Source organism: Anomaloglossus baeobatrachus, chromosome 4 (genome assembly GCF_048569485.1).
Source record: "Anomaloglossus baeobatrachus isolate aAnoBae1 chromosome 4, aAnoBae1.hap1, whole genome shotgun sequence".
In the NCBI taxonomy this organism is placed as follows: Eukaryota; Metazoa; Chordata; class Amphibia; order Anura; family Aromobatidae; genus Anomaloglossus; species Anomaloglossus baeobatrachus.
In genome coordinates this window covers 8,708,887-8,728,351 of record NC_134356.1, presented here as the reverse complement: position 1 = coordinate 8,728,351, position 19,465 = coordinate 8,708,887, and the positions used below count along the sequence as shown (strand labels likewise).

General features: G+C 57.5%; 1 protein-coding gene across 3 annotated transcripts in view; it reads left to right on the top strand.

Moving 5' to 3' along the window:
• The window catches only part of MANSC1 (MANSC domain containing 1), an 18,413-nt gene extending 887 nt beyond the window's left edge, over positions 1 to 17,526 (top strand). For 2 of the 3 annotated variants that reach the window (XM_075343555.1, XM_075343556.1), the window contains exons 2-4: positions 12,679 to 12,949; positions 13,036 to 13,173; positions 14,775 to 17,526. In XM_075343555.1, the coding sequence (XP_075199670.1) occupies positions 12,679 to 12,949; positions 13,036 to 13,173; positions 14,775 to 15,826 (1,461 nt within the window). In that variant the 3' untranslated portion in view covers positions 15,827 to 17,526. Of the gene's footprint in view, positions 1 to 10,228; positions 10,277 to 12,678; positions 12,950 to 13,035; positions 13,174 to 14,774 lie in introns of all 3 variants that reach the window. The other variant, XM_075343557.1, reaches the window with a different exon arrangement.
• The last annotated feature ends 1,939 nt before the right edge of the window (positions 17,527 to 19,465 follow it).

The window sequence follows — 19,465 nt, the reverse complement described above, 5'->3', positions numbered from 1 at the left end:
GGCTGGCAAGCACTCCGCACCGTAAAGGGGCGAGGTGACGAGCGCGGCGCCACGTACGGCAGCACCGACACGGCGCCAAAGCTTCACTGGCACATTGTCACGACACCTCCCGCTCATAGGAAGGGCCAAGGAACCCACTGGTGGAGGAGGGTCCCATCCAGATATTCCCCACTACAACTCCCAGCATGTCAGGGCCGCAGTGACTCCACCTCCCCTCTGCGGCACCCCTTCCACCTCCCCTCTGCGGCGCCCCTTCCACCTCCCCTCTGCGGCGCCCCTTCCGGCTCCCCCTCTTCCGACTCCCCCCTCTTCCGACTCCCCCCTCTTCCGACTCCCCCCTCTTCCGACTCCCCCCTCTTCCGACTCCCCCCTCTTCGACTCCCCCCTTTTCCAGCGGCGCCTCTTCCGCCTCCCCCTTTTCCAGAGGCGCCTCTTCCGCCTCCCCCTCTTCCAGAGGCGCCCCTTACGACTTCCCCCTCTTCCGGCTCCCTCTCTTCCAGCGGCGCCCCTTCCGCCTCGCCCTCTTCCAGCGGCGCCCCTTCCACCTCCCCCTCTTCCAGCGGCGCCCCCCTCTTCCAGCGGCGCCCCTTCCGCCTCCCCCTCTTCCAGCGGCGCCCCCCTCTTCCAGCGGCGCCCCTTCCGCCTCCCCCTCTTCCAGCGGCGCCCCCTCTTCCAGCGGCGCCCCTTCCGCCTCCCCCCTCTTCAGCGGCGCCCCCTCTTCCAGCGGCGCCCCTTCCGCCTCGCCCTCTTCCAGCGGCGCCCCTTCCGCCTCGCCCTCTTCCAGCGGCGCCCCTTCCGCCTCGCCCTCTTCCAGCGGCGCCCCTTCCGCCTCGCCCTCTTCCAGCGGCGCCCCTTCCGCCTCGCCCTCTTCCAGCGGCGCCCCTTCCGCCTCCCCCTCTTCCAGCGGCGCCCCCTCTGCCTCCCCCTCTTTCCAGCGGCGCCCCCTCTGCCTCCCCCTCTTCCAGCGGCTCCCCCTCTTCCAGCGGCTCCCCCTCTTCCAGCGGCGCCCCCTCTTCCAGTGGCGCCCCTTACACCTCCCCTCTTCCAGCGGCGCCCCTTACACCTCCCCCTCTTCCCGCGGCGCCCCTTCCATTCCCTCTGGCGCCCCTTCCATTCCCTCTCTGCTGGCAACAAAGGGGAGTGGATACATTGTATCTTCAGCGGATTTTAGCGTGCACCTTCCTCTTCCAGGAGCACATTGTGATTTTTTAGCGCCATCCAGGGCTCCATAGAAGTCGATGCAGATTGAGAACATTGTACCAGCCCTTCAGCTGTGAGAAGTTTGGGGTCTGATCAGTATCCCCCCCCCCCCCCCCCCCCCACCACATGAGAAATCATAGGTGGTTTCTGCGGTGATCTTTTTTTTTGCTTTTTATCTTTTTAGCTAAATATTTTCAGGCCGGGGTGATTAACCTTGAGCTCCTGGGCACATCGAGAGAATGGGGGGGGGGGGGGGCTCAGAACATTTTATTTTTTTTCTTATCTATATATTTGTTGTGTACTTGGGGACCCCGCGCTCGTAGCTGCTGCCGCGCCTTCGTCATCGCAGGATTGCACTTTGCAGTCTCATCATTCTCGACTCTTTTCGCCTGATCGAGTTTTTCCTGCCTGACGACTCCTCATTCCCCGGTTGTCTCCCCCGCCTGAGGGGAAGCGGAGGCATCGCAGTGGAGGAGACGTCACAGCCTCCGCGTCTCAGGATTTCCATATTTCTAAGGATTTCTTCTTCCTGAGGAAGTTGAGGTCAGGAAGGACGGGGGGGGGCGAGTGCCGGTTTCGGATAAGGTTGTATGTCAGTGGCTCACAGCAGCGCACGCGGCCACTATGGGCCCCGGGGGCCCTCAGATTGCAGATACGATTGAAATCAGTGCCATCATTCAGCCGGTGCACAGCAAGTGTGGCCACATCACTAGACCCGCTGGCACAGAAAGGGCCCCTGTGCAGAAACACTATCTGAGGCCCATGCAGCCAATAACTCATCAAAATGTCAATTCCTCCTGCTTTGGAGATAGAAATGGTCCCCCCCGACCTCCCGGGCCCCTGTGTGGCTGCACCAATGACATGTCTGCCCCTGATAGATCATATTGTGTGGTGGCCATATCAACGACAAAGAGAGGGGAGCCAGCACTGCTGGAGAATGGCTGCAACAATTAAAAGTGTGGCTCCAATGTGGTTCTGCTTTAATGAATTTAGTAGGCCGCATGGCACAATGGAAATATTTATATCACTGATCTCACATACTCTATACTTAAAGTGTGTGGAGGGGCAGTTGAGGCCATTGTACTGTGTGTGGGGGGGGAGCGGTGGAGGCCATTGTACTGTGTGTGTGGAGGGGCGGTTGAGGCCATTGTACTGTGTGGGGGGGGGAGCGGTGGAGGCCATTGTACTGTGTGTGTGGAGGGGCGGGTTGAGGCCATTGTACTGTGTGTGAGGGGGAGCGGTGGAGGCCATTGTACTGTGTGTGGGGGGGGGAGCGGTGGAGGCCATTGTACTGTGTGTGGTGGGGGGAGCGGTGGAGGCCATTGTACTGTGTGTGTGGGGGGAGCGGTGGAGGCCATTGTACTGTGTGTGTGTGGGGAGCGGTGGAGGCCATTGTACTGTGTGTGGGGGGGGGAGCGGTGGAGGCCATTGTACTGTGTGAGGGGGGGAGCGGGTGGAGGCCATTGTACTGTGTGTGTGGGGGGAGCGGTGGAGGCCATTGTACTGTGTGTGGGGGGGAGCGGTGGAGGCCATTGTACTGTGTGTGGGGGGGAGCGGTGGAGGCCATTGTACTGTGTGTGGGGGGGAGCGGTGGAGGCCATTGTACTGTGTGTGGGGGGGGAGCGGTGGAGGCCATTGTACTGTGTGTGGGGGAGCGGTGGAGGCCATTTTACTGTGTGTGGGGGGGGAGCGCGGTGGAGGCCATTGTACTCGTGTGTGGGGGGGAGCGCGGTGGAGGCCATTGTACTGGTGTGGGGGGGGAGCGCGGTGGAGGCCATTGTACAGTGTGTGGGGGGGGAGCGCGGTGGAGGCCATTGTACTGTGTGTGTGTGTGGGTGGGAGGGGGGAGCGGTGGAGGCCATTGTACTGTGTGTGGGGGGGGAGCGGTGGAGGCCATTGTACTGTGTGGGGGGGGAGCGGTGGAGGCCATTGTACTGTGTGTGGGGGGGAGCGGTGGAGGCCATTGTACTGTGTGTGTGGGGGAGCGGTGGCGGCCATTGTAACTGTGTGTGTGGGGGAGAGGTGGGGGCCATTGTACTGTGTGTGTGGGGGAGCGGTGGAGGCCATTGTACTGTGTGTGTAGGGGGAGCGGTGGAGGCCATTGTACTGTGTGTGGGGGGGAGCGGTGGAGGCCATTGTACTGTGTGTGGGGGGAGCGGTGGAGGCCATTGTACTGTGTGTGGAGGGGGAGCGGTGGAGGCCATTGTACTGTGTGTGGAGGGGGAGCGGTGGAGGCCATTGTACTGTGTGTGGAGGGGGAGCGGTGGAGGCCACTGTACTGTGTGTAGGGGGGGAGCGGTGGAGGCCATTGTACTGTGTGTGTGTGTGGGGGGGGGGAGCGGTGGAGGCCATTGTACTGTGTTTGGGGGGGAGCGGTGGAGGCCATTGTACTGTGTGTGGGGGGGGAGCGGTGGAGGCCATTGTACTGTGTGTGGGGGGGAGCGGTGGAGGCCATTGTACTGTGTGTGGGGGGGGGAGCGGTGGAGGCCATTGTACTGTGTGTGGGGGGGAGCGGTGGAGGCCATTGTACTGTGTGTGTGGGGGGGGAGCGGTGGAGGCCATTGTACTGTGTGTGTGGGGGAGAGGTGGGGGCCATTGTACTGTGTGTGTGGGGGAGCGGTGGAGGCCATTGTACTGTGTGTGTGGGGGGAGCGGTGGAGGCCATTGTACTGTGTGTGGGGGGAGCGGGGGAGGCCATTGTACTGTGTGTGGGGGGGGAGCGGTGGAGGCCATTGTACTGTGTGTGGAGGGGGGAGCGGTGGAGGCCATTGTACTGTGTGTGGAGGGGGAGCGGTGGAGGCCATTGTACTGTGTGTGTGTGGGGGGGGGGAGCGGGGGAGGCCATTGTACTGTGTTTGGGGTGGGAGCGGTGGAGGCCATTGTACTGTGTGTGGGGGGAGCGGTGGAGGCCATTGTACTGTGTGTGGGGGGGAGCGGTGGAGGCCATTGTACTGTGTGTGGGGGGGAGCGGTGGAGGCCATTGTACTGTGTGTGGGGGGGAGCGGTGGAGGCCATTGTACTGTGTGTGGGGGGGAGCGGTGGAGGCCATTGTACTGTGTGTGGGGGGGAGCGGTGGAGGCCATTGTACTGTGTGTGGGGGGGAGCGGTGGAGGCCATTGTACTGTGTGTGGGGGGGAGCGGTGGAGGCCATTGTACTGTGTGTGGGGGGGGGGGGGAGCGGTGGAGGCCATTGTACTGTGTGTGGGGGGGAGCGGTGGAGGCCATTGTACTGTGTGTGGGGGGGGAGCGGTGGAGGCCATTGTACTGTGTGTGGGGGGGGGAGCGGTGGAGGCCATTGTACTGTGTGTGGGGGGGGGGAGCGGTGGAGGCCATTGTACTGTGTGTGGGGGGGGGAGCGGTGGAGGCCATTGTACTGTGTGTGGGGGGGGGAGCGGTGGAGGCCATTGTACTGTGTTTGGGGGGGAGCGGTGGAGGCCATTGTACTGTGTTTGGGGGGGCGGGGAGCGGTGGAGGCCATTGTACTGTGTGTGGGGGGGGAGCGGTGGAGGCATTGTACTGTGTGTGGGGGGGGAGCGGTGGAGGCCATTGTACTGTGTGTGGGGGGGAGCGGTGGAGGCCATTGTACTGTGTGTGGGGGGGAGCGGTGGAGGCCATTGTACTGTGTGTGGGGGGAGCGGTGGAGGCCATTGTACTGTGTGTGGGGGAGGAGCGGTGGAGGCCATTGTACTGTGTGGGGGAGCGCACTCTGGAAAAATGACGGCTCCCACCCCCCAAATAAAATCCAGTGATGTTTGCGCTCCCATATCTCAATGCCCCCTCCTCCTGAGACCCCTGTGCCAAAATCACAACGTGATTGTGGAGAAAGAATGCGAATTTTCAATATGACGGCCTAAAGTTATCAAATTCTGTGAAGTACCTGTGAGTTCAAAACTCTCACTATACCCCAGGATAAAATCCTTGAGGGGTCTAGTTTCCTAAAAGGGGTCACTTGTGGGGTCTCTTCAGTTTAGGTACCTTAGGGGCCCGGGAAATGTGACATGGTGCCTGCAATCTATTTCAGCCAAATTTCTGTTCCAAAATTCCAATATTGCTCCTTCCCTCCCGAGCCTGGCCGTGTGTCCACACAGAGGTCACTGACCACATGTGGGTATCCGCGCCCAGGAGAAACTGGGGAACAAATTCTGGGGTCCACTTTATCGCGCTATTCCTTGTAAAAGTGACTACCACATTGGAGGAGGAACATGTGAAAGTTTCGGGGTCTCGGAGTCCTGCTGTGCGGTGGGATCAGTACTTGATCTTTGGTCTCTTCACTTTACGATATGTTCCTCTAGCCTTTGAGCTTCGGATCATGATGTTTCTTAAATTAGGAGGTTGCCTGTAGCAGGGAGGGACATTTTCAGCCGGTCGTCCTTGTGTAGAATATGGTAAAGTTTCTTAGCAGTTCTCCGCACCTCAAGCTGTGAGTTGTAGGTCACCACCAGAGGGTCACGATTATTGTCCTCCTAGAGGTAATTGACTTCTAGAGATCCTTCTGGCTCCAATGATCTGATCATCAATGGTGGCGGGTTGGTGGCCTTGGTTTAAAAAGATTTTTATGTTGGATTGGAACAGATACTATTATATCTGAGGGCCTGACTGTAGAGGATGGACTTTCGGGTGGAAGCTGTCTCATCTGAGGTATGTGGGATGGTCAATTGGTTTCCGATACAATGGATGGATGGAACCAATGTGGAATTTTCTAAGATGGCGGTCCTGGGGTGGGGATTATAGGTGGCTGTGGAGTATTCCTGGGGTGGGGATTGTAGGTGGCAGTGGAGTATTCCTGGGGTGGGGATTGTAGGTGGCTGTGGAGTATTCCTGGGGTGGGGATTGTAGGTGGCAGTGGAGTATTCCTGGGGTGGGGATTGTAGGTGGCTGTGGAGTATTCCTGGGGTGGGGATTGTAGGTGGCTGTGGAGTATTCCTGGGGTGGGGATTATAGGTGGCTGTGGAGTATTCCTGGGGTGGGGATTGTAGGTGGCTGTGGAGTATTCCTGGGGGGGGGGATTATAGGTGGCTGTGGAGTATTCCTGGGGTGGGGATTATAGGTGGCTGTGGAGTATTCCTGGGGTGGGGATTGTAGGTGGCTGTGGCGTATTCCTGGGGTGGGGATTGTAGGTGGCTGTGGAGTATTCCTGGGGTGGGGATTGTAGGTGGCTGTGGAGTATTCCTGGGGTGGGGATTATAGGTGGCTGTGGAGTATTCCTGGGGTGGGGATTGTAGGTGGCTGTGGAGTATTCCTGGGGTGGGGATTATAGGTGGCTGTGGAGTGTTCCTGGGGTGGGGATTGTAGGTGGCTGTGGAGTATTCCTGGGGTGGGGATTGTAGGTGGCTGTGGAGTATTCCTGGGGTGGGGATTGTAGGTGGCTGTGGAGTGTTCCTGGGGTGGGGATTGTAGGTGGCTGTGGCGTATTCCTGGGGGGGGGGATTATAGGTGGCTGTGGAGTATTCCTGGGGTGGGGATTATAGGTGGCTGTGGAGTATTCCTGGGGTGGGGATTATAGGTGGCTGTGGAGTATTCCTGGGGTGGGGATTGTAGGTGGCTGTGGAGTGTTCCTGGGGTGGGGATTGTAGGTGGCTGTGGAGTATTCCTGGGGTGGGGATTATAGGTGGCTGTGGAGTATTCCTGGGGTGGGGATTGTAGGTGGCTGTGGAGTATTCCTGGGGTGGGGATTATAGGTGGCTGTGGAGTATTCCTGGGGTGGGGATTGTAGGTGGCTGTGGAGTATTCCTGGGGTGGGGATTATAGGTGGCTGTGGAGTATTCCTGGGGTGGGGATTGTAGGTGGCTGTGGAGTATTCCTGGGGTGGGGATTGTAGGTGGCTGTGGAGTGTTCCTGGGGTGGGGATTGTAGGTGGCTGTGGAGTGTTCCTGGGGTGGGGATTGTAGGTGGCTGTGGAGTATTCCTGGGGTGGGGATTGTAGGTGGCTGTGGAGTATTCCTGGGGTGGGGATTGTAGGTGGCTGTGGAGTATTCCTGGGGTGGGGATTGTAGGTGGCTGTGGAGTATTCCTGGGGTGGGGATTATAGGTGGCTGTGGAGTATTCCTGGGGTGGGGATTGTAGGTGGCTGTGGAGTATTCCTGGGGAGGGGATTGTAGGTGGCTGTGGAGTATTCCTGGGGTGGGGATTGTAGGTGGCTGTGGAGTATTCCTGGGGTGGGGATTGTAGGTGGCTGTGGAGTGTTCCTGGGGTGGGGATTGTAGGTGGCTGTGGAGTATTCCTGGGGTGGGGATTGTAAGTGGCTGTGGAGTATTCCTGGGGTGGGGATTGTAGGTGGCTGTGGAGTATTCCTGGGGTGGGGATTGTAGGTGGCTGTGGAGTATTCCTGGGGTGGGGATTGTAGGTGGCAGTGGAGTATTCCTGGGGTGGGGATTGTAGGTGGCTGTGGGGATTGTAGGTGGCTGTGGAGTATTCCTGGGGTGGGGATTGTAGGTGGCTGTGGAGTATTCCTGGGGTGGGGATTATAGGTGGCTGTGGAGTATTCCTGGGGTGGGGATTGTAGGTGGCTGTGGCGTATTCCTGGGGTGGGGATTGTAGGTGGCTGTGGAGTGTTCCTGGGGTGGGGATTGTAGGTGGCTGTGGAGTATTCCTGGGTGGGGGATTGTAGGTGGCTGTGGAGTATTCCTGGGGTGGGGATTGTAGGTGGCAGTGGAGTATTCCTGGGGTGGGGATTGTAGGTGGCTGTGGAGTATTCCTGGGGTGGGGATTGTAGGTGGCAGTGGAGTATTCCTGGGGTGGGGATTGTAGGTGGCTGTGGGGATTGTAGGTGGCTGTGGAGTATTCCTGGGGTGGGGATTGTAGGTGGCTGTGGAGTGTTCCTGGGGTGGGGATTGTAGGTGGCTGTGGAGTATTCCTGGGGTGGGGATTGTAGGTGGCAGTGGAGTATTCCTGGGGTGGGGATTGTAGGTGGCTGTGGGGATTGTAGGTGGCTGTGGAGTATTCCTGGGGTGGGGATTATAGGTGGCTGTGGAGTGTTCCTGGGGTGGGGATTGTAGGTGGCTGTGGAGTATTCCTGGGGTGGGGATTGTAGGTGGCTGTGGAGTATTCCTGGGGTGGGGATTGTAGGTGGCAGTGGAGTATTCCTGGGGTGGGGATTGTAGGTGGCAGTGGAGTATTCCTGGGGTGGGGATTGTAGGTGGCTGTGGAGTATTCCTGGGGTGGGGATTGTAGGTGGCTGTGGAGTATTCCTGGGGTGGGGATTGTAGGTGGCTGTGGAGTGTTCCTGGGGGTGGGGATTGTAGGTGGCTGTGGAGTATTCCTGGGGGGGGGGTTGTAGGTGGCTGTGGAGTATTCCTGGGGGGGGGATTGTAGGTGGCTGTGGAGTATTCCTGGGGTGGGGATTGTAGGTGGCTGTGGAGTATTCCTGGGGTGGGGATTGTAGGTGGCTGTGGAGTATTTCTGGGGTGGGGATTGTAGGTGGCTGTGGAGTGTTCCTGGGGTGGGGATTGTAGGTGGCTGTGGAGTATTCCTGGGGGGGGATTGTAGGTGGCTGTGGAGTATTCCTGGGGGGGGGGGATTGTAGGTGGCTGTGGAGTATTCCTGGGGTGGGGATTGTAGGTGGCTGTGGAGTATTCCTGGGGTGGGGATTGTAGGTGGCTGTGGAGTATTCCTGGGGTGGGGATTGTAGGTGGCTGTGGAGTATTCCTGGGGTGGGGATTGTAGGTGGCTGTGGAGTATTCCTGGGGTGGGGATTGTAGGTGGCTGTGGAGTGTTCCTGGGGTGGGGATTGTAGGTGGCTGTGGAGTATTCCTGGGGTGGGGATTGTAGGTGGCTGTGGAGTATTCCTGGGGTGGGGATTGTAGGTGGCTGTGGAGTATTCCTGGGGTGGGAATTGTAGGTGGCTGTGGCGTATTCCTGGGGTGGGGATTGTAGGTGGCTGTGGATTATTCTTGGGGAGGAGCCTATTGTAGGTGGCTGTGGATTATTCTTGGGGAGGAGCCTATTGTAGGTGGCTGTGGATTATTCTTGGGGAGGAGCCTATTGTAGGTGGCTGTGGAGTATTCCTGGGGTGGGAATTGTAGGTGGCTGTGGAGTATTCCTGGGGTGGGGATTGTAGGTGGCTGTGGAGTGTTCCTGGGGTGGGGATTGTAGGTGGCTGTGGAGTATTCCTGGGGTGGGGATTGTAGGTGGCTGTGGAGTATTCCTGGGGTGGGGATTGTAGGTGGCTGTGGAGTATTCCTGGGGTGGGGATTGTAGGTGGCTGTGGAGTATTCCTGGGGTGGGGATTGTAGGTGGCTGTGGAGTATTCCTGGGGTGGGGATTGTAGGTGGCTGTGGAGTGTTCCTGGGGTGGGGATTGTAGGTGGCTGTGGCGTATTCCTGGGGTGGGGATTGTAGGTGGCTGTGGCGTATTCCTGGGGGGTGGGGATTGTAGGTGGCTGTGGAGTGTTCCTGGGGTGGGGATTGTAGGTGGCTGTGGAGTGTTCCTGGGGGGTGGGGATTGTAGGTGGCTGTGGAGTGTTCCTGGGGGGTGGGGATTGTAGGTGGCTGTGGAGTATTCCTGGGGTGGGGATTGTAGGTGGCTGTGGAGTATTCCTGGGGTGGGGATTGTAGGTGGCTGTGGAGTATTCCTGGGGTGGGGATTGTAGGTGGCTGTGGAGTATTCCTGGGGTGGGGATTGTAGGTGGCTGTGGAGTATTCCTGGGGTAGGGATTGTAGGTGGCTGTGGAGTATTCCTGGGGTGGGGATTGTAGGTGGCTGTGGAGTATTCCTGGGGTGGGGATTGTAGGTGGCTGTGGAGTGTTCCTGGGGTGGGGATTGTAGGTGGCTGTGGCGTATTCCTGGGGGGTGGGGATTGTAGGTGGCTGTGGAGTATTCTTGGGGAGGAGCCTATTGTAGGTGGCTGTGGATCATTCTTGGGGAGGAGCCTATTGTAGGTGGCTGTGGATTATTCTTGGGGAGGAGCCTATTGTAGGTGGCTGTGGATTATTCTTGGGGAGGAGCCTATTGTAGGTGGCTGTGGATTATTCTTGGGGAGGAGCCTATTGTAGGTGGCTTTATGTGACACCTTTTCTCTTTGTGTGTCTCAGGCTGTGGTTTTTGGTGGAGTGATGATCAGTGGAGCTCGGTGATAGAAGGTAACATCACGTCTTCTCCTCGGCCGCTCTTGCATCTGACATTTGACACTTACACCGTGTGCAGAATTATTAGGCAGATGCGTATTGTGATCACATGATGCTGGTTATACATGTCGTCCTACTCCGCGCTGTATAGTGAGAGCCAACTACCAATTAAGTAAATCAGGTGATGTGCCTCTCTGTAATGAGGAGGGGTGCGGTGTAATGACACATCACCCTATATAAGGGGTGCACAATTATTAGGCAACCTCCTTTCCTTTGGCAGAATGGGTCAGAAGAGAGATGTGACGGGCTCTGAAAAGTCCATATTGTGCGATGTCTTGCAGAGGGACGCAGCAGTCTTGAAACTGCCAAACTTTTGAAGCGCGATCACCGAACAATCAAGCGTTTCATGTCAAATAGCCAACAGGGTCGCAAGAAGCGTGAGGGGCAAAAAAGGCGCAAAATAACTGCCCATGAATTGAGGAAAATCAAGCGTGAAGATGCCAAGATGCCATTTGCCACCAGTTTGTCCATATTTCAGAGCTGCAACGTTACTGGAGTATCAAAAAGCACAAGGTGTGCCATACTCAGGGACAGGCCAAGGTAAGGAAGGCCGAAAACCACCACCTCTGACCAAGAAACACAAGATAAAACCTCAAGACTGGGCCAAGAAATATCTGAAGACTGATTCTTCACAGGTTTTATGGACTGATGAGATGAGTGACTCTTGATGGGCAGATGGATGGGCCAGAGGCTGGATCAGGAAAGGGCAGAGAGCTCCACTCCCACTCAGACGCCAGCAAGGTGGAGGTGGGCACTGGTATGGGCTGGGATCAGCAAAGATCAACTTGTGGAACCTTTTCGGGTTGAGGATGGAGGAAGCTCAACTCCCAGACCTACTGCCAGCTTCTGGAAGACAACTTTTTCAAGCAGTGGCACAGGAAGAAGTCGCTATCGTTCAAGAAAAACATGATTTTCATGCAGGACAATGCTCCATCACATGCATCCAACTACTCCACAGCGTGGCTGGCCAGTAAAGGTGTAAAAGATGAAAAAATAATGGCATGGCCCCTTGTTCTCCTGATCTGAACCCCATAGAGAACCTGTGGTCCCTCATAAAATGTGAGATCTACAGAGAGGGAAAACAGTCCACCTCTAGGAGCAGTGTCTGGAGGCTGTTGGTGTCTGGAGGCTGTTGGTGTCTGGAGGCTGTTGGTGTCTGGAGGCTGTTGGTGTCTGGGGGCTGTTGGTGTCTGGGGGCTGTTGGTGTCTGGGGGCTGTTGGTGTCTGGGGGCTGTTGGTGTCTGGGGGCTGTTGGTGTCTGGGGGCTGTTGGTGTCTGGGGGCTGTTGGTGTCTGGGGGCTGTTGGTGTCTGGGGGCTGTTGGTGTCTGGGGGCTGTTGGTGTCTGGGGGCTGTTGGTGTCTGGGGGCTGTTGGTGTCTGGGGGCTGTTGGTGTCTGGGGGCTGTTGGTGTCTGGGGGCTGTTGGTGTCTGGGGGCTGTTGGTGTCTGGGGGCTGTTGGTGTCTGGGGGCTGTTGGTGTCTGGGGGCTGTTGGTGTCTGGGGGCTGCGGTGTCTGGGGGCTGCGGTGTCTGGGGGCTGTTGGTGTCTGGGGGCTGTTGGTGTCTGGGGGCTGTTGGTGTCTGGGGGCTGTTGGTGTCTGGGGGCTGTTGGTGTCTGGGGGCTGTTGGTGTCTGGGGGCTGTTGGTGTCTGGGGGCTGTTGGTGTCTGGGGGCTGTTGGTGTCTGGGGGCTGTTGGTGTCTGGGGGCTGTTGGTGTCTGGGGGCTGCGGTGTCTGGGGGCTGTTGGTGTCTGGGGGCTGCGGTGTCTGGGGGCTGCGGTGTCTGGGGGCTGTTGGTGTCTGGGGGCTGTTGGTGTCTGGAGGCTGTGGTGGCTGCTGCACGCAATGTGGATGGTAAACAGATCAAGCAATGACAGAATCTATGGATGGAGGCTGCTGAGGGTCATCAGAAAGAAAGGGGGTGATATATATATATTGGGCACTCATTTTTGGGTTTGTTTTTATGTCAGGAATGTTTATTTCTACATTTTGTGCAGTTATATTGGTTTCCTGGTGACAATAAACAAGTGAGATGGGAATAGATTGGGTTTTTATTAAGTTGCCTAATAATTCTGCACAGTAATAGTCACCTGCACAATCAGATCCTCCTAAGAAGCCAAATCTAAACCCCTCCAACTGCCAAAATATTAACCCCTCCAACTGCCAAAATATTAACCCCTCCAACTGCCAAAATATTAACCCCTCCAACTGCCAAAAATATTTAAGCTTTGATATTTGAGTCTTTTGGGTGATTGAGAACATAGTTGTGATCAATAATAAAAAAAAAATCCTCTAAAATACAACTTGCCTAATAATTCTGCACGCTGTGTGGGTAATTCTGGTTTTTCGGTTCTTTGCAGGGTCCTGTGCCGCTGTCATGTGACTGTTGCTCCCCCTCATGTGTTGCTGTGATGGAGCACCGCACTCTCGGCCTCCCCTGGTCTCTCTTCCTCTTTTCGATTCTTGCATATGCCGCCTCTGGCACCCAAAGATGTGTCCCTCAGGCCATCCCGGATATGGTGATCGACATCGGTCAGGCAGTGGCGCGCGGCGCCCGTTTTACCGACCCGGTGAAGGTCAGCAGTGTGGAGGAGTGTCTGTCCGCCTGCTGCAGACAAATGGACGCCGGAGGTAAGCGGCTGCTGGGTCTAGTCTCCCGGATACTTTGGGCGCCGCTCCTCATTTGGCATTTTCGGTAATTGTCTTGTTTTGTCCAGGTGATCGCGGCTGTAATCTTCTCGTCTTTGACGCCAGAAGACCCGGACTGCAGAACTGTTACATCTTCCACTGCCCCACACTGGACTCGTGCCCCTTGTCGTCCAGTCCGGGGGTCCTCACTTACAGCTTCTGGTCAGGTCAGTTCCGATCAGATAATGACACCCCCTCCCCCACACACCCCACCAGACCTCCCATTAATATGACGTTGTGCACAATGGGGTCCCTCGGTTGTCACCCAGGAGTGGCTGCATCATTGATCTCATGCACCTTCCAAGAGGCCATTGTAGTTCAGAGCCCCCTGCACTTTGCATCTCTGGATGCCCCCTATTGGGTCTCCTCCTAGAGCCCCTCGTAAAGAAAGTTTGAACCCCTCCTGTCTCAGACCATAGACTTCCCTCATATTCAGGGGAAGAGGAAATAGAGGCCACATGGGTCCGGATGTCTCGGCCCGGCCCGGATGTCTCGGCCCGGCCCGGATGTCTCGGCCCGGCCCGGATGTCTCGGCCCGGCCCGGATGTCTCGGCCCGGCCCGGATGTCTCGGCCCGGCCCGGATGTCTCGGCCCGGCCCGGATGTCTCGGCCCGGCCCGGATGTCTCGGCCCGGCCCGGATGTCTCGGCCCGGCCCGGATGTCTCGGCCCGGCCCGGATGTCTCGGCCCGGCCCGGATGTCTCGGCCCGGCCCGGATGTCTCGGCCCGGCCCGGATGTCTCGGCCCGGCCCGGATGTCTCGGCCCGGCCCGGATGTCTCGGCCCGGCCCGGATGTCTCGGCCCGGCCCGGATGTCTCGGCCCGGCCCGGATGTCTCGGCCCGGCCCGGATGTCTCGGCCCGGCCCGGATGTCTCGGCCCGGCCCGGATGTCTCGGCCCGGCCCGGATGTCTCGGCCCGGCCCGGATGTCTCGGCCCGGCCCGGATGTCTCGGCCCGGCCCGGATGTCTCGGCCCGGCCCGGATGTCTCGGCCCGGCCCGGATGTCTCGGCCCGGCCCGGATGTCTCGGCCCGGCCCGGATGTCTCGGCCCGGCCCGGATGTCTCGGCCCGGCCCGGATGTCTCGGCCCGGCCCGGATGTCTCGGCCCGGCCCGGATGTCTCGGCCCGGCCCGGATGTCTCGGCCCGGCCCGGATGTCTCGGCCCGGCCCGGATGTCTCGGCCCGGCCCGGATGTCTCGGCCCGGCCCGGATGTCTCGGCCCGGCCCGGATGTCTCGGCCCGGCCCGGATGTCTCGGCCCGGCCCGGATGTCTCGGCCCGGCCCGGATGTCTCGGCCCGGCCCGGATGTCTCGGCCCGGCCCGGATGTCTCGGCCCGGCCCGGATGTCTCGGCCCGGCCCGGATGTCTCGGCCCGGCCCGGATGTCTCGGCCCGGCCCGGATGTCTCGGCCCGGCCCGGATGTCTCGGCCCGGCCCGGATGTCTCGGCCCGGCCCGGATGTCTCGGCCCGGCCCGGATGTCTCGGCCCGGCCCGGATGTCTCGGCCCGGCCCGGATGTCTCGGCCCGGCCCGGATGTCTCGGCCCGGCCCGGATGTCTCGGCCCGGCCCGGATGTCTCGGCCCGGCCCGGATGTCTCGGCCCGGCCCGGATGTCTCGGCCCGGCCCGGATGTCTCGGCCCGGCCCGGATGTCTCGGCCCGGCCCGGATGTCTCGGCCCGGCCCGGATGTCTCGGCCCGGCCCGGATGTCTCGGCCCGGCCCGGTTCTGTTCCTGGAGATTATAATATACTTTTATTATTATTATTGCAGACTCCTCACGACCGGGAAAAGACGACCCCGACCAGGAGCAGCGGAGGCCACAGTCCGGGGGTCGCAGCAGAGCGCAGGGGTCTCCCAAGAAGACGTCCGGCTCCGGAGATAAGGAGTCAGGTCCTCCTGATAACAACAAAGCCAGCCGTGTTATTGCCTCGAAGGTATCAGCCGACACCTCCAAAACCATCACCTCGCAGCTCCTCCACCTGGCGGATAAAATTGACCAACACCTGGAGCAGATGGAATCCAAGTCCGAGGACAATCTGGGCGTGCCGTCCTCCTCTCCGGCCATAGTGCCCACTCTGCAGACGACCACCATCCCCCTCCGTAAAGAGGTGAAGAAACTTCCCTCCAAGGCTTCAAAGCCGGGCAAGGTGAAGACCAAGAAGCCCGAAGCTCTACAGACACATCCTACTGAAGCCACCAAGGTGACGAGCGACGCGCCCAAAAGGATCCCACCCAGACTCGGCACGGCGGCCCCTCGCCTTGTGCCCTACAAAAACCCCAGTCATGTTGCACCCCCCACTGCCACCCATGATTCAAGTGGCATCAAAAAAGTGCCTAGTTCTCATGTTAAAAGTGCCAAACTGCCGAGCACCAATCACACGGCCAAGAAGGTCGGTCACACGGAGGTGCCAGCACTCACTACTGCCCGTCAGACCCGACCCCCTCACATAGTGTCCCACGCTGCGCCCTCATGGACGTCGCCCTGGAACAGTATATATAACAGCACTAAGACTAGTGACCAACCGTCCACCAGTAACGAGGGTGAAGTGACCGGGCGAGTCCTGCCCGAAACCCATCCCGCTGCGCAGAAGGGACCCGCTGTCAATCTGGAGGAAGCGCCCAGTAAAGTGGGCAGTGCGGGGTCTGACGGCGCCTTCCCCCCGCCCGAGGATAAGAGCGGACTGGTGGCGGCACTGGTATTTGGGTTGTTGTTTCTCACGGTGGTGATTGGACTGGTCAGCCGCAAAGTGTCAGAGGCGCGGCGCCGGCATCGATACACCAAACTGGACTATCTAATCAATGGGATGTATGTGGACACCTGAGGTGGGGGGCAGCGGTTCCACGAGCACAGCGGACAGGGCACCCCCAAACTGAACTGCTAAATCACTGACCCTGACAATGTGGTGAGAGGCTCCTGCTGCAGGTACAGACACTGCCAGTTATCCTGGAGTCTTCTTCTCTTCTAGTCTGACCGATTTTAGTTTGGCAATAATTCCTCATCCCACTTTCCCAGTGTCCTGAATGGCGGCCGGTCTGGTCTTTGTCGGGTCCTGGCGTGAATCCATCAGCTGCTGACACTTGGACGGATTCTGATGGACCCGGGATCCCTGTGATGCCCAACTGCTGATTACTGCTCTTCAGAGGCACATGACCAGACCCCTAATCTAGAGAATAAGGCATCGACTGCGGGGATAAGGGGTAGATTCCTGAGGTGCGAGGTGCGGAGTCCGCTGTTACGTCGCAGGATGTCTCTGCGTGCACTGCGCACCTCTGCTGCGGTCTCTGCGTGCACTGCGCACCTCTGCTGCGGTCTCTGCGTGCACTGCGCACCTCTGCTGCGGTCTCTGCGTGTACTGCGCACCTCTGCTGCGGTCTCTGCGTGTACTGCGCACCTCTGCTGCGTACACTGCGCACCTCTGCTGCACTCTCTGCGCACCTCTGCTGCACTCTCTGCGCACCTCTGCTGCACTCTCTGCGCACCTCTGCTGCACTCTCTGCGCACCTCTGCTGCACTCTCTGCGCACCTCTGCTGCACTTTCTGCGCACACTGAACTCTGCGCACCTCTGCTGCACTCTCTGCGCACCTCTGCTGCACTCTCTGCGTACACTGCACCTCTTCTGCACTCTATGCGCACCTCTGCTGCGGTCTCTGCGCACCTCTGCTGCGGTCTCCGCGCACCTCTGCTGCGGTCTCCGCGCACCTCTGCTGCGGTCTCCGCGCACCTCTGCTGCGGTCTCCGCGCACCTCTGCTGCGGTCTCCGCGCACCTCTGCTGCGGTCTCCGCGCACCTCTGCTGCGGTCTCCGCGCACCTCTGCTGCGGTCTCCGCGCACCTCTGCTGCGGTCTCTGCGCACCTTTGCTGCGGTCTGCGCACCTTTGCTGCGGTCTCTGCGTACACTGCGCAGCTCTGCTGCGGTCTCTGCGTACACTGCGCAGCTCTGCTGCGGTCTCTGCGTACACTGCGCACCTCAGCTGCGGTCTCTGCGCACCTCTGCTGCGGTCTCTGCGCACCTCTGCTGCACTCTCTGCTGCGGTCTCTGCTGCACTCTCTGCTGCGGTCTCTGCGCACCTCTGCTGCGGTCTCTGCGCACCTCTGCTGCGGTCTCTGCGCACCTCTGCTGCGGTCTCTGCGCACCTCTGCTGCGGTCTCTGCGCACCTCTGCTGCGGTCTCTGCGCACCTCTGCTGCGGTCTCTGCGCACCTCTGCTGCACTCTCTGCGCACCTCTGCTGCGGTCTCTGCGCACCTCTGCTGCGGTCTCTGCGCACCTCTGCTGCACTCTCTGCGCACCTCTGCTGCACTCTCTGCGCACCTCTGCTGCACTCTCTGCGCACCTCTGATGAAGGGCCACTAATTGTGAGAAACGAGGACAAGAGCTTATAATAAAGTGCACAGGACGGATTCCTTCTGTTTATCATTCTCCAAAGTGAATACGGGAAGAAAAAAACCCGTCTGATTCTAAGTGTAATTCAGCTTCTCATTAACGAAAATAGTTCCGTTTCAATAAAATTACATCACATTCTGCCTGAGTTACCGCCTGTATTATACTCCAGAGCTGCACTCACTATTCTGCTGGTGCAGTCACTGTGTACATACATTACATTACTGATCCTGAGTTACCTCCTGTATTATACTCCAGAGCTGCACTCACTATTCTGCTGGTGCAGTCACTGTGCACATACATTACATTACTGATCCTGAGTTACCTCCTGTATTATATACTCCAGAGCTGCACTCACTATTCTGCTGGTGCAGTCACTGTGTACATACATTACATTACTGATCCTGAGTTATCTCCTGTATTATACTGCAGAGCTGCACTCACTATTCTGCTGGTGCAGTCACTGTGTACATACATTACTGATCCTGAGTTACCTCCAGTATTATACTCCAGAGCTGCACTCACTATTCTGCTGGTGCAGTCACTGTGTACATACATTACATTACTGATCCTGAGTTACCTCCTGTATTATACTCCAGAGCTGCACTCACTATTCTGCTGCTGCAGTCACTGTGTACATATATTACATTACTCACCCTGAGTTACCTCCTGTATTATACTCCAGAGCTGCACTCACTATTCTGCTGGTGCAGTCACTGTGTACATACATTACATTACTGATCCTGAGTTACCTCCTGTATTATACTCCAGAGCTGCACTCACTATTCTGCTGGTGCAGTCACTGTGTACATACATTACATTACTGAGCCTGAGTTACCGCCTGTATTATACTCCAGAGCTGCACTCACTATTCTGCTGGTGCAGTCACTGTGCACATACATTACATTACTCACCATGAGTTACCTCCTGTATTATACTCCAGAGCTGCACTCACTATTCTGCTGGTGCAGTCACTGTGTACATACATTACATTACTGATCCTGAGTTATCTCCTGTATTATACTGCAGAGCTGCACTCACTATTCTGCTGGTGCAGTCACTGTGTACATACATTACTGATCCTGAGTTACCTCCAGTATTATACTCCAGAGCTGCACTCACTATTCTGCTGGTGCAGTCACTGTGTACATACATTACTGATCCTGAGTTACCTCCTGCATTATACTACAGAGCTGCACTCACTATTCTGCTGGTGCAGTCACTGTGTACATACATTACATTACTGATCCTGAGTTACCTCCTGTATTATACTCCAGAGCTGCACTCACTATTCTGCTGCTGCAGTCACTGTGTACATACATTACATTACTCACCCTGAGTTACCTCCTGTATTATACTCCAGAGCTGCACTCACTATTCTGCTGGTGCAGTCACTGTGTACATACATTACATTACTGATCCTGAGTTACCTCCTGTATAATACTCCAGAGCTGCACTCACTATTCTGCTGGTGCAGTCACTGTGTACATACATTACATTACTGATCCTGAGTTGCCGCCTGTATTATACTCCAGAGCTGCACTCACTATTCTGCTGGTGCAGTCACTGTGTACATACATTACATTACTGATCCTGAGTTATCTCCTGTATTATACTGCAGAGCTGCACTCACTATTCTGCTTGTGCAGTCACTGTGTATATATATTACTGATCCTGAGTTACCTCCTGTATTATACTCCAGAGCTGCACTCACTATTCTGCTGGTGCAGTCACTGTGTACATACATTACATTACTGATCCTGAGTTACCTCCTGTATTATACTCCAGAGCTGCACTCACTATTCTGCTTGTGCAGTCACTGTGTATATATATTACTGATCCTGAGTTACCTCCTGTATTATACTCCAGAGCTGCACTCACTATTCTGCTGGTGCAGTCACTGTGTACATACATTACATTACTGATCCTGAGTTACCTCCTGTATTATACTCCAGAGCTGCACTCACTATTCTGCTGGTGCAGTCACTGTGTACATACATTACTGATCCTGAGTTACCTCCTGTATTATACTCCAGAGCTGCACTCACTATTCTGTTGGTGCAGTCACTGTGTATATATA